Below are 15,430 nucleotides of genomic sequence, written 5' to 3'. Positions count from 1 at the left end.
TAGGCAACATAAAAGATGGAAAATATAGGCTTGCAGTATAAATATATAAAAATAATAAAAATATTTAGAATTTTAAGGGAGTAGAACTAAGAAAATAGTAGTGTGAACAAAAGAGAGTACAGAACAGAAGGAACATATGAGTAAGAAAAGAAGCATATTTCTGCTCTGAGAATGAGTACAAAGATCATTACTGAGAGAGGCCACAATGAAGATGTGGATCAAGTTTTCATAACACATGTTGGAATTCCAACTAGACTCCAGTGGATTTGAAACAGTGCTGAAACTAGGAGTTGATGTGGACAACAGTCTCAATTCTAGGAAGAGTGGTGTTCCAAGGCAGGGGCAGTACAAATGGCCAGTGCATGGCAACAATAAAATGCAGTTAGACTTTTGTAAACTTTATTATTGTTTTAAAATTCTCTACAGAAAATGCAACCCCATATATCTTGAAACCAGGGTGAACTACTCCCACTGCCCCTTATTTGGTATGTCATTGCCTAGGAATAAATTATTTTATCAAGTATTCCTCTTTACATCATATTGAAAGACAGTTGAAAACAGTGCCAACATTTTTAAACATTTTTCTTTCTTTATTTAAATTGATGTATAGTTGATTTATAATATTGTGTTAGTTTCAGGTGTACAGCAAAGTGATTCATTTATATACATTTTTTCAGATTATTTTCCATTATAGGTTATTACAAAATATTGAATATTGTTCCCTGTGTTATACAGTAAATCCCTGTTGTTTATGTATTTTATATATAGTGATGTGTATCTGTCAATCTCATACTCCTAATTTTTTCCCTCCCCACTCTCCCCTTCCCCTTTGGTAACCATAAGTTTGTTTCTATGAAAACCGTTAAATCTACTACAGAACCAGTAAGTCCGTTTCTGTTTTGTATATAAATTTGTCTTACTTTTTTAGATTCCACATATAAGTGATTATCATATATTTCTCTTTCTGACTTACTTCACCCAGTAGGATAATCTCTAGGTCCATCCATGTTGCTGCAAATAGCAATATTTCATTTTTGGGGCTGAGTAATATTCCATTTTATATATATATATATACACATACATCACACATACCACACCTTCTTAAACCAATCATCAGTTTATGGACAAGTGGGTTGTTCCCATGTCTTGGCTATTGTAAATAGTGCTGCTATGAACATTGGGGTACATGTATCTTTTTGAATTAGAGTTTTCATCTCTTCTGGATATATGCCCAGGAGTGGGATTGCTGGAACATATGGTAGCTCTATTTTTAGTTTTTTAAGGAACCTACGTACTGCTTTCCATAGTGGCTACACCCATTTACATTTCCACCAAAGGTTTAGGAGGGTTCCCTTTTTTAATCTAGCATTTATTTGTAGACTTTATGGTGATAGCCATTCTGACTGGTGTGAGGTGATACCTTATTGTGGTTTTGATTTGCATTACTCTAATAATTAGTGATATTGAGCATCCTTTCATGTGCCTGTTGGCCATCTGTATGTCTTCTTTGGAGAAATGTCTATTTCATTTTGATAAAATGGCCATACTACCCAAAGCAATCTGCAGATTTAATGTGATCTCTATCAAATTATCTATGACGTTTTTCACAAAACTAGAACAAATAACTCTAATATCTATATGGAACCATGAAAGACCCAGAATTGCCAAAGCAATACTGAGGAAAAAGAACAAAGCTGGATGTATAACCATCCCAGATTTCAGACAATACTACAAAGCTACAGTTATCAAAACAGCATAGTATTGGCACAAAAGCATCATACAGATCAATGGAACAGAATAGAGAGCCCAGAAATAAATCCACATACCTAAGGTCAATTAATATTTGACAAAGAAGGCAAGAATATACAATAGAGAAGAAACAGTCTCTTCAGCAAGTGGTGTTGGGAAAGTTGGACAGCTGCATGTAAATCAATGAACTTAAAACATTCTCTCACACCATATACAAAAATAAACTCAAAATGGTTTAAAGACCTAAATATAAGACATGACACCATGAAACTCCTAGGAGACATGAATTGTAGCCATATTTTCTTACATCAGTCAATATTTTCTTTAGGCCAAGGCAAAAGAAATAAAAGCAAAAATAAATAAATAGTACGTAATCAAATTTAAAAGCTTTTGCACAGCAAAGGAAACCATCAACAAAACGAAAAGACAACATATGGAATAGGAGAAAATATTTGCAAACAATGAGACCAACAAGAGGTTAATATAAAAAATACACAAACAGTTCATAAAACTCCATATCAAGAAAACAAACAACCTAATCAAAAATGGGCAGAAGACCTTAACATTTTTCTTTATTTCTACAGAAAGGATTAGAAACCAAATGGTGTGTCACAAATTGGGGGATACCAATAAACCAGTCATGGGACCTGGCTCTGCTGAATCTCATTTGTCAGAAGATGACAAGGATTCCAAAGATCAGAAAATAGTGATAAAGCCATTGCCCATCAAAACATCAGTTAACGCTCCTGATGGTGAATTTCACCCAAACTCCAACTATACTGGTAAGGACTCTGGGACAAACTGGCATATGGGTCTAGTTGCTAATCCCAAATTTGTATTTGAATTAGTGATATTGTGTTGTTGGTTGAAGATGCTTGCCGGAAAGTCAGAACACTTAAAATAATTTATACACCTATCATTTATAAAATGCTTTACAGTTTTCTTTCCCCACTAGGCTGCTCATATGGAAAATGGAGGGGTTGCCATGCATGGTCTCTCAAGTCTTTTCTAAAAGTAAAATTGTTATTATTATTATTTTTTTTTTAGATTCTATTCCCATATAGGTCATTACAGAGTGTTGACTATTCACTGTGTTATACAGAAGATTCATATTAGTTACCTATTTTATATATATAGTGTGTATATGTTAATCCTAATTTATCTCTCTCCCTTTTCCCCTTTGGTAAATGTAAGTTTGTTTTCTTCATCTATAACTCAATTTCTGTTTTGTTAATTGGTTCACTTGTACCTTTTTTTTTAAGATTCCACATATAGGATGATATTTGTCTTTCTCTGCCCTTTGTACTTCCCTCAGTATGACAATCTCTAGGTCCATCCATGTTGCTGTAAATGGCATTATTTTGTTCTTTTTAATGGCTGAGTAACATTCCACTGCACATATGTACCACATCTTCTTTAACCATTCATCTGTTGATGGACATTTAGGTTGCTTCCTTGTCCTGGCTATTGTAAATAGTGCTGTAATGAACGTTGGGGTGCATGTATCCTTTTGAATTATGGTCTTCTCTGGATATATGCTCAAGAGTGGGATTTCTGGATCATATGGTAGCTCTATTTTTATTTTATTTTTTATATCTTTATTGGAGTATAGTTGCTTTACAATGTTGTGTTAGTTCCTGTTGTACAACAAAGTGAATCAGCTACAAGTATACATATATCCCCATATCCCCTCTATCTTGAGCCTCCATCCCACCCTCCCTAGCCCACCCCTCTAGGTCATCACAAAGCATCGAGCTGATCTCTCTAGGCTATGCAGCAGTTTCCCACTAGCCATCGATTTTACATTTGGTAGTGTATATATGTCAGTGCTACTCTTTCACTTCATCCCAGCTTCCCCCTTCCCACCCCCCATGTTCTCAAGTCCATTCTTTACATCTGTGTCTTTATTTCTGCCCTGCCACGAGGTACACCAGTACCAGTTTTTTTTTTATATTCCATATATGTGCATTAGCATATGGTATTTGTCTTTCTCTTTCAGACTTACTTCACTCTGTATGACAGACTAGGTCCATCTACCTCATTAGAAATAACTCAATTTCTTTCATTTTTATGGCTAAGTAGTATTCCATTGTATATATGTGCCACATTTTCTTTATCCATTCATCCGTTGATGGACATTTAGGTTGTTTCCATGTCCTAGCAATTGTAAATAGTGCTGCAATGAATATTCTGGCACATATCTCTTTTTGAATTATGTTTTTCTCAGGGTATATGCCCAGTAGTGGGATTGCTGGGTCATATGGTGGTTTTACTTTTAGTATTTAAAGGAATCTCCATACTGTTCTCAATAGTGGCTGTATCAATTTACATTCCCACCAACAGTGCAGGAGGGTTCCCTTTTCTCCACACCCTCTCCAGCATTTATTGTTGTAGACTTTTTTGATGATAGTCATTTTAACTGGTGTGAGGTGATACCTCATTGTAGTTTTGAGTTGTATTTCTCTAATAATTAGTGATGTTCAGCATCTTTTCATTTGCCTCTTGGCCATCTGTATTTCTTCTTTAGAGAAATGTCTATTTAGATTGTCCACTCATTTTTAATTGGAATATTTGGTTTTTTGATATTGAGCTGCATGAGCTGTTTGTATATTTTGGAGATTAGTCCCTTGCTGGTTGCTTCGTTTGCAAATACTTTCTCCCAATCTGTGCTTTGTCTTTTCATTTTGCTTATGGTTTCCTTTGTTATGCAAAAGATTTTAAGTTTAATTAGGTCCTATTTGTTTATTTCTGTTTTTATTTTCTTCACTCTCAGAGGTGGATCAAAAAAGATCTTGCTGCAATTTATGTCAGAGAGTGTTCTGCCTATGTTTTCCTCTAAGAGTTTTTCAACATAGTTTTGGAAGTCTTAGCCATGGCAATCAGAGAAGAAAAAGAAGTAAAAGGAATCCAAACTGGAAATGAAGAAGTAAAATTGTCACTGTTTGCAGTTGACATGATACTATATATATAAAATCCTAAAGATGCTACCAGAAAACCACTAACGCTCATCAATTAATTCAGTAAAGTTGCAGGGTACAAAATTAATATGCCCAAATCTCTTTCATTCCTATACACTAACAATGAAAGATCAGGAGAAATTAAAGAAACAATCCCACTTACATCAAAAATAATAAAATACTTAGGAGTAAGCCTACCTAAGGAGGCAAAAGATCTGTAGTCAGAAAACTATAAGATACTGATGAAAGAAATTGAAGGTGACACAAACAGATGAAGAGATATACCATGTTCTTGTATTGGAGGAACGAATATTGGCAAAATGATTATAGTACCCAAAGTAATCTATATATACAGAGTAATCCCTATCAAATTACCAGTAACATTTCTCACAGAATTAGACAAAATATTTTACAATTGTACAGAGACACAAAAGACCCTGAATAGCCAAGGCTATTATGAGAAAGAAAAATGGAGCTGGAAGAATCAGGCTCCCTGATTCAGGCTACACCACAAAGTTACAGTAATCAAACAGTATGATACTGGCACAAAAACAGAAATATAGATCAATGGAAGAGGATAGAAACCCCAGAGATAAAGCCACACACCTATGGTCACCTAATCTATGACAAAGGAGGCAAGAATATACAATGGAGAAAAGACAGTCTCTTCAATAAGTGTTGCTGGGAAAACTAGATAGCTACATGGAAAAGACTGAAATTAGCACATTCTCCAACACCATACACAAAAATAAATTCAAAATGAATTAAAGACCTAAATGTAAGACCAGATACTAAAAATTCTGTTATTCTAAATTTATGGGTTATCAATAGTGATATAGCTATTTTGACCTATGAGTGTATTGGTCAAAAATCTGTGGGATCCAAGTGATAGAAAATAATTTTAAACTTATTTATTCCACATAGGAATCCATGATGAAAAGATTGAACAAACAAAGTTTGGAAAGGTAGAAATATAGCAGGGTGTAAGGTTAGAGATACAGTGTCTACCAGGCTACTCTCACTTCTGAAACCAATTTCAAGATTGGGAGTTCCCTAAGACTAACCTTAGTTTTGATAATTAGCTATAAGAACTCACAGAACTCACCGAAGGCTATTATCCTCAAGGTTATGGTTTATTACAATGAAAAAAATACAGATTAAATTCAATTAAGGAAAGGATTCATGATGAAGAGTCCAAGGAAGTTCTAAGCATGGAACTCCCACTTGTCCTCTGCCACTGAAGTCATGAACAACACTATTTTCTTGGCAATGGTGTGTGACAATGTAAATGGAGTATTGCCAACTAGGGAAGCTCACCTTAGTCTTGGTGTGCAGGTCTTTATTGGAGCTCCACAGTCAACTGGTCACACGGCTGACCTCAGTCTCCAGCTCCACTGCGGTCAAGCTGATGCCACATGACTCAATAATAAATGACATTGCTGGACTTTCTAGTGTGGCCAGAGACACAAGGAAAACAAAGACACTCTTGTCAGGCAGGACATTCTAAGGGCTTAGAGATTACCAGTCAGGGCCAAGGGTAAAGGCCAGAGCTCTCTTTGGGCAAGGTTAAATTCTTTACCACACACAGGGCCTAAGAAGGACATAGAGCCTGGGAGTGAACACTGTAAGGATTCCATATATATTAATTTTCTGTTGCCACCATAACAAATTTATCATTTTAAAAGAACGCAATTCATTATCTCACAGTTCTGTACATCGGAAGTCTAGGTTTGCACAACTGATTTCTGTACTTCAAGTATGTCAAGGCCAAAATCAAGGTGTTGGCCATCTTAGTTCTTAGCCAGAGATTCTAGGAAACAATACACTTCCAAGATCATTCACATTGTTGGGAGAATCCAATTCCTTGCAGTCATAGGACTGAGGTTCCTGTTTCCTTTCTGGCTGCCAGCTGGAGTGGCCCTTATCTCCTGGAAGCCTTTGGTTCTACATCTCTGAGCCAGTGGTGCCTCAGATATTTCTCATGTTTGGAATTTCTCTGAATTCCTCGTCTTCCACACCTCTTTTATGCCTACAGCTGGAGAAAGTTCTCTGCTTTTAAGGGCTCACCTGAATAATACAAGACAATGTCCCTGTTTTAAGGTCCATAACCTTAATTACATCTGCAAAGTCCTGTTTGCCCTGCAGTTTAACATATTCTACATGTTCCAGGGTTTAGGGTGTCAACATCCTCAGGGGCAATTCATACCATCTCTCATGCCTGCATTTCTCCGTGGCTTCATGATGTCTCTTTCTGTGTTTGGCTTCATGAATTTCTCCATGAAGTGAAGAACATGAGCACTGACAGCCTCCAAGCATCAGGGACTATCAATACAAATGCCACAGGGGCCAGGCAGATAATGCCAATGAGTGAGGCATGCTGGTGAGAAAGTAGTGAGTGCTACTCACTCAGAGACCACATGGCTTGCAAAGTTGTGAATATTTACTATCTGGCCATTTACAGAAAACATTTGCCAACCCATGAATTAGAGGATGCATACATACCCCATTTGAAGGCCACCTCAGAGTTCCAGCCAATGTTTGCTGCAGAGAAATGTTCACCCAGTGTTGCCCAATCTTTCTCTTTTCTCAAGAGAAGGTTGAACTCAAGATTTTTATATGGAATTTTCTGATATTTAACTGTCAGCTAATTTAAAAAAAATTCCAAACCCTGGGAAGGCTAATGAGAAAATATCTGCTGATTACACTGGCTCTTTCACAGTTTGTGACCTTTGTTTTATATAGTTTCAGGCATAAAAAAAATGGAATTTACCATTGTTTAGACTCAAGTCAAAATATCTGAGAAAAGAACTGTGTCATGAGTTCTCTTCTTACTAATCAACTATGACCAGGGGTGTGGGTATAATTATTGATTGATTCAACTTGATTAATTCACAGTCTTCTTCTTTGGCCCAGGGCTAGATTTTTTACAGGCCCCAAGTACCAGGAAGTTCACAACTCCAAACAAACCACCAATAAATAATTTCAAAATAAATATAAAAATAAATCTCCAAAATAAGTGTAAGGATTTTCAATGTGGTATTTTCTTCTCTGTAATAACTACTTTGAATTTATTAAAAATATATTTTTTTCAAAGAATAGCTCCCCCTACCCTCGCTTTTTATTGTTTTTGTCCCGGCTTTTATACCAGGTTATTCTGCCATCCTTGTTTTCGAATACTGCTGGGCTAATGTGATGTGGCCAAAGGTGGGGTCACATCTGCATTAACAGTGTGGCTCTCAGAGCAGCCAGGTTGATGAAGGAAAGGAATATGGCAGCCGTCCCTAAGCTGAATGTATTACAGAGTGTACTCTCAAATGCACTTTTCCTCTTTTTTTTTTTTTTTTTTTTTGCTGTATGCGGGCCTCTCACTGTTGTGGCCTCTCCCGTTGCAGAGCACAGGCTCCAGATGCGCAGGCTCTGTGGCCATGGCTCACGGGCCCAGCCACTCTGCGGCACGTGGGATCTTCCCAGACCGGGGCACGAACCCGTGTCCCCTGCAGCGGCAGGCGGACTCTCAACCACTGCGCCACCAGGGAAGCCCACACTTTTCCTCTTTTGAAATGAGTTTTTTGAAAGCCCAAACACCTATTTAATTTGCCTTTTATAAGTGACCATGGCTTGTTCTCTATAACTGAAACATGTCCTCATTGTCACGGAACATGGACATTTCTCCAAGGCTTTCTAGCTGCTATAGATCTTTGAGGTTTGCTTGGTTTTTCATGGTTTCTTATTTTTCCCCTTAAAAATTCACAACCATGAAACTTCCTCTATAAAAGCGCATTGATTTAATTTATTAACTCTCTGAGGAGATGGGAAAGGAGAGCACCTCTCAGGAGCCACAGTATAAGTAAAACAAATGAGCCCCTGAACTGGCAAATATCTGTCTTCTCTTCTATCATACACATGTATGTTCTATCATACACATCTAGGAAGGGCTGACCAAAAGTTTTAATTGTAACTAAGAAGTGCAATTTATTTGAAGAAAAGAAAGTCAGACAATTCAGATTAGTTGATGTCATGAAAATGAAATTTGATTGAATAGGGCTCTCATATTTGGTGAAAGAATTAAACTTTTAAATGAAAATTTGATACTTAGGATACATATCAAAATATGTGATGCCAATTTTTACTTTTTAATTAGACAAGGTCAAATCACATGATGTATTAATTACTTAACTAAATAATTAAATCACATTAATTATTAAATTATTAAAGGAATAGCCAGTGAGTGCCTATGATATGCCTGTACTGCTTGGAGGTACTGGGGATACAATAGCAAGTAAGTAAATACATAATAAGTAAGCTCTCCTGGAGCTAACATGCAAGTGGTGAAGACAGTAAACATGTATTACACAACAACATGGCAGGTGGTGATTAGGACCCTGAAGAAAATGGAAACTGGTCAGTATATTATTATGGGCTGAATTGTGTCTCCCCAGAATTCATATGTTGAAGTTCTAACCCCTACTACCTCACAATGTGACTGTATTTGAAGACAGAGTTTTAGAAGAGGTAATTAATGTTGAATGAGTTCTGTAGAATGGGCCCTAATCCAATATGACTGGTGTCCCTATAAGAAGAGATTAGGAAACACACACACAGAGGGAAGACCATGTGAAGAAGATGGCCATCTACAAGCCAAGGAGAGATGTCTTCAGAAGGAAACAACCAATCTTGCTGACACCTTGGTCTTGGACTTCTACTCTCCAGAACTGTAAGGAAATAAATTTCTGTTTAAGCCTCCTGGTCTATGGTATTTGTTATGGTAGCCCTAGCAAACTAATATATGCACTCACTGTCCAGCCATAGTGCAACTTGGTGATGTTAGAGAGAATCAGTGGTTGGACCTGTCCACATTGTGATCAAATCTCACAGAATTAATACTTCAGATGGCTATGTTATTTTTCCCCAGCACTTTCACCATGATAAATTATCCCACCTTTGCATTTGATGGCATGTTTATTGTCTATAGCTTCCTCACTCAATAACATAAAGCTCTCTAAGGGTGCCCAACCTTTTTCTGGCTGCCCCTATAATATATGTGCAGTATAAATAGTATGTGGTAACAAAAAAAAATCTATATTGAGTGGATAAACCTTTTTCTTATTTTAAAATAACACTCATTTATTGTAGTAACTGTAGATGATACAGATAAGGCAAAGAACTAATGACTACCTGTGATTGTATTATTGGTGAACCAGTAAAATGACTATTCTTTTAATAGGAGATGTCTTCTGATTTTTTTATGTTATTAATATATTTATGGTTTACATGTAATTGCTTATTAGGTTTAGAATACTGATTATCTGAAATTTTCCATATTTTAAAATGCCTATAAATTTTATTTTCTTTAAGGAGAATTATTCATCTTGGGCAGAACACCCAATACTTCAGAATAAGTTTGGGAACACAGCAACTGATAATTTGACATAAAACACTGTAACTGCTACAGCTTAATTGTTTCTGTTAAATGGAAGGTAGTTATAAAGCCTATGGAGCATGAGAGCAGCCAAATTTATCAGTGACGGGACAGCATCCCTAATATATTTGCATAGGTAGAACCAGTCATTGCATAGGTAGAACCAATCAAATGACTACATGTGCTTCATGTACTTAAAATCTACTTAATCTGTGTTTTTAAACTGTCAATCTTTATGTTTTAAAAGCCTAATTATATCTCAAAAAATGATACTCAAGCATCACTTTAAAATTACAGCTGTTCAACATCAGATTGATGGGTATTCAGATTCAGACATGATCATGGTACCATTTACCAGGGTTAGAGTAATTGTGCTCACTTGATGCATTTAAGAAACATTGATATGGTGCTTACTGTCTGCCAAGAACTGTTAAATAACTTGTTTAATCATCATAACAAGCCTATGAAATAGGTAATATTGTGTCAGTGAGAAAGCTGAGACACATAAGAAAGCTCAGATAAGGAAAGTTGCCAGGGCAAAGACAGGATTTGTAGGGAGGCAGATGAGCTTCAGTGTTTTTGCTGAATGACTACAATCTGCTGCATCTCCTAAAAGTCAGACAGTAGCCAACATCTATGATGTGTACTGTGTGCCCGATCCTTCTATACACTTTAGATTCATTCAGTCATTTTATGGTATTGAGCCACCCACCCAGAATCAAAAGGTCTGGGTTCCAGTTTCGATTTTGGTGATGGACTGAGAGCGTGATTCAGGGAACCTGGTTGTACTTCTCTGGGACTTAAGCTACTGAGTTGGTTGAATTAGATGTTATCTCCAGTCTCTTCTAACTCTAGAGTTTTAGAATTTGTAGACTATCTTAAAAGTCTTGAAAAAAACTTCTTTTTAAGTTTTCTAGTTTTTAAAAATGGAGTACTCAGTCTAGATTTTTCATCTCCTACACTCTCATTCTTGGAAAACACTTTTATATGCTCATTTATACAAGTTTTAAATTTGACAGAGATGTAGATGTCTTAGATTCAGATGCCGTTATAAAGATATAAAGCTCTTTTGGCAAAGAAAATGAAACAAAAAAGCAAACCCACAGAAAATAAAACAAACAAATAATTTTACCTTTAATCATACAGGAACTTTTTATTTGGGTAAAACCAGTTAGTTCAAGAAACTTAAAGTCTCTTTGATGATACTCATCTATATACAGCCTTATATGGTGCCAAAACAGTGATGTAAATATATTCTAATTTCCATAAGCAAAGACATTTTCAGTAAGTGCTTACATATAATATTACTATTTACTTAAGCAAATAGAGTTAACCTTCACCTTGTCCCAGGTGATAATCTCTTAGACTGTTTAGAGACAATGTTCTCAGGAATAAGCCAAAGACATGGAAACATATGATGCTTTTGTTAATGATCATAATGACTAATTCACTATTCTCTAGCCTCATTTTACTACGCAGTTCATCATGATCTAATGATTTAGACCATTTTTTATTTTACAGATAACACTGGGAACAGCACTCAAATTCCTACTGCACCTCAACTCTCCTCTAGAATGAAACACATTAAACAAGAGATGGCCAAAAATCACCTTCAGTTTGTGCGATTTGAAGCAACAGACCTCCATGGTGTATCCCGGTCTAAGAGTATCCCTGCACAATTTTTCCAAGTGAGTTTTGCAAGTAGAGTTATGATTGAATATAATTTCATTCAATTCATTTGCAAGCAAATGGTCCTTATTGCTCTTTCTTATTTTATTGTAACCTATACAGCAATTCTAGTTGAAAACCAATCATTCATTTTGTTTCTTCCCTTGCCACTCCCCAGACACATTATTGTTCCCCTAAGAGCTGAATGTATACTTTCAGCTCCCAAACAGCAATTCATTTACCCAATATAAATATAAAACTAATTAAGACTGGTAAATTTCATCCTTCAGCCTTGAATAATTTCACTACTTTTTTCTCTTATCGCAATTATGAAGATTATAATTTGTTTGATATAAGAAAATTACAACAGAAGACCTAGGAGTAAAAACAAAGAGAAAAATAAGATTAAATAGAATTTTCTAGATAAAAAGTATATCCCTTTTAGCTTCTAATTCTGATAAGAATATATCCTATTTTTGTTGGATGACAATAAATATTATTAAGTTCTCAAAAATAGTGATATCAAGAAATATGATATTTTTAGATATGTTTTGAGATTTTCTGAGTATTTTTCAGTTTATGTCATGTATTTACTTTAATAACTGACTTACTGTGTTACTGAAACATCATTTCTTAGGAAGGGACATCAGTATTATATACAAAAGTATGAAAATTAAGCATCCTCTAAGATTATTGTTTAAATATATCTTACTTATTACTTCAATATCAAATTGTAATTTTTCTCATTTGCTTTATATTGGGAAAAATTGGGCATCTTCAAAACATTTTTTAAAGAATTCCAAAAGATTCAAATCTGTTTCTTCAAAAATTCTTTAGATCTGCCTGCACACACACACACACACACACACACACACACACACACACGAAGTTTATGTATATAGGTCCTTGAGTAGGTTGAAAATTAAGCAGGCGCTGAATAAACAGTGCTTGACTTACTCAACTTTACTACTGGCAAAAGCAGTTTTGGATCATCCAGGTCAAACGGCACTTGGAAATGTGCAGAGATGGTGGAAAGTGAAGGAGGAAGTGGCTCACCGACACCTGCAGAAGAGTCGCTTCTGCGAGCATCAGCCCTTCCTCATTAGCCACCCTGTTTGAGATTTGGAAGTAATATAACAACCAATTTGGCTTGCAGAATGTGAGTAGGTTTTGTTAACCTCACGGTGTTCACTGACATCATAGGAACCAAACTTTACAGTCAGCTTTTTCTCCACCCATTAATGGAAACGTCAACACATGAAACCTTATTGATATTCCTACTACACAATTTCTACATTTTTATGTGCCTGTTCAACTTTATAACTTCATTATTTCCCTGTTGTAGGGCACATAGAAAAGTTAAATAAAAGTTAAATCCATTGAACCCAAGAGGTATTTGACTAGAAAGTGCCTTAGCAATGATCTACTCTAACACTTCTGTTTCACAGATATGGAGGCTGAGGCACATAACATAGTTCTGTGACCTGCTTAACTTCACACAAGGAATTAATGACAGAGTTAGGACTGCTGACTTGAAGGCTGCAACATTTTGGAAACTATAACATAGGTCCACATTCACGGGCAAGGTTTCTGGAACTCTGCGCCTGTGAGGTAGTTTGTTCGTTAGTGTGTTGTAAAGGTGAGTGAAGAGAGGAGTGCAGCTGTCAGCAGTCCTGGCTCTTCTGTCCTGTGTGTCCCGGGTGTGACAACAGTCAGCTCTCTGAGAAAGACTGAGGATTCTTTACTGTAGACTTTGGAGAGTCAATTACCTGTGGGGATTACAATAGAATAAGCCTTATCTGAAGTATTAGCCACTACGCCACATGATAAAAAGTGCTTTAAAAAATATTTTTGGTTATGAGCAGTTCAAATAATTCTGTTAGGTTTTACCTTTGTCATTTGCTATAGACATTTTCTTTATCATTATAGCTTTTCTTTATGAGTGCTGTTTTCATGAACATGAGCATATAAAGTCTCCAAGGCTAAAGCTATTAAGACTTGTTTATAAATTACCTTTGGGGGTTCTATTTTAAACTATTTAAAATTTATCTGATACTAAGCTAGCTTTAACCAACAGATGTTAAACATTTTTTTCTCGTTCTCCCACCCCCAACGTTTTTGTTTGTTTTCAAGTTTCAAAACTTGATTGCTCTATCCTTTAACTTCTTTAGGAAAAAGTGATCCATGGCGTTTACATGCCCCGAGGTTATCTTGAATTGATACCAAATCCTAAGGACAATGAAGTGGATCACATAAGAGCAACATGTTTTAATAGTGACATAGTCCTGATGCCAGAGCTATCGACCTTCAGAGTTTTGCCGTGGGCCGAGAGGACAGCAAGGGTGATCTGTGACACGTTCACTGTGACTGGCGAGCCTCTGCTGACTTCCCCAAGGCACATCGCAAAGAGGCAGCTGAGCCGGCTGCAGGACTCTGGCTTCTCCCTGTTCTCTGCCTTCATCTATGATTTTTGCACTTTTGGTGTACCCGAAATTATCAATTCAAAGACCATATCTCTTCCTGCTTCAGCATTGCTAAATGACCACAACCAGCCTTTCATCCAGGAACTCGTGGATGGGTTGTATCACACTGGGGCCAATGTTGAGAGCTTTTCCTCCTCTACCAGGCCTGGCCAGATGGAAATCTGCTTTCTGCCCGAATTTGGCATCAGTTCAGCTGATAATGCATTTACCTTTAGAACAGCTGTCAAAGAAGTGGCAAGGAAATATAATTACATCACCAGCTTTTTCATTGAGACTGGATTCTGCAATTCAGGAATTTTGTCTCATAGTCTCTGGGATGTCGATGGAAAAAAAAACATGTTCTGTAGCAGTTCTGGAATGGAGCAGCTCACGACCACTGGGAAAAAATGGTTGGCAGGTCTCTTGAAGCACTCTGCTGCTCTCAGCTGCTTGATGGCTCCTGCTGCTAGCTGCCGGAAGCGCTATTTCAAGGACAGTAAAGACCTGAAGGAGAGTGTGCCGACAACGTGGGCATACAACGATAACAGCTGTGCTTTTAATATCAAGTGCCATGGTGAGAAAGGCACCAGAATAGAAAATAAGCTGGGCTCAGCCACGGCAAACCCTTACCTGGTGCTGGCTGCCACTGTGGCTGCAGGCTTGGATGGACTTCAAAGAAACGATGGTGTTTTGGCTGCTCCAGAGGATGGCACAGACCTTCATCAGCCCAAATTTTCTGAGATCCCTTTGAAACTAGAAGATGCCCTCATGGCACTGGAGGAAGATCAATGTCTGAGACAGGCTCTAGGGGAAACTTTTATTCGATATTTTGTTGCCATGAAGAAATATGAGTTGGAAAGTGAAGAAACAGATGCTGAGAGAAATAAATTCTTAGAGTATTTTATTTAGTGTGAAACCCTTGACTGTTCCTTTAGCGATGTGAGTTTTACTTAAGTAATTGATCTGCCAGAAAGAAAAGATTGGATTTTTGCAACAACAACAAGACTACAAATGCTTTCTCTCTTTTTGGTCCCCATGGAGTATTTGACAGATGAAGTGGGGTTGCTGAGAGGATTCTGATTCAGAAACAAACAATAAAGTTGTGGTGCAGCTGTGATGTGAAAACCCAGCAAACCTTGTCACTCGGTGGTCATTGCCTCTGCATATGTTGACCT

At 36.8% G+C, this 15,430-nt stretch overlaps 1 protein-coding gene across 1 annotated transcript in view; it reads left to right on the top strand.

Annotated features, from left to right (window-relative positions):
• LGSN (lengsin, lens protein with glutamine synthetase domain) overlaps positions 1-15,164 on the top strand; it is a gene marked incomplete at both ends in the record, with an annotated part of 29,221 nt that extends 14,057 nt beyond the window's left edge. The window contains 3 exons of the mRNA XM_082669395.1: positions 2,334-2,531; positions 11,647-11,813; positions 13,965-15,164. Coding sequence (XP_082525521.1) covers positions 2,334-2,531; positions 11,647-11,813; positions 13,965-15,164 — 1,565 coding nt within the window. The remainder of the gene's footprint in view (positions 1-2,333; positions 2,532-11,646; positions 11,814-13,964) is intronic.
• Between the last annotated feature and the right edge of the window lie 266 nt (positions 15,165-15,430).

Source organism: Grampus griseus, assembly GCF_964374135.1.
Source record: "Grampus griseus genome assembly, chromosome: 13".
In the NCBI taxonomy this organism is placed as follows: Eukaryota; Metazoa; Chordata; class Mammalia; order Artiodactyla; family Delphinidae; genus Grampus; species Grampus griseus.
The sequence above is the reverse complement of the archived record's forward strand: the minus strand, read 5'-3'. Positions and strand labels throughout refer to the sequence as shown.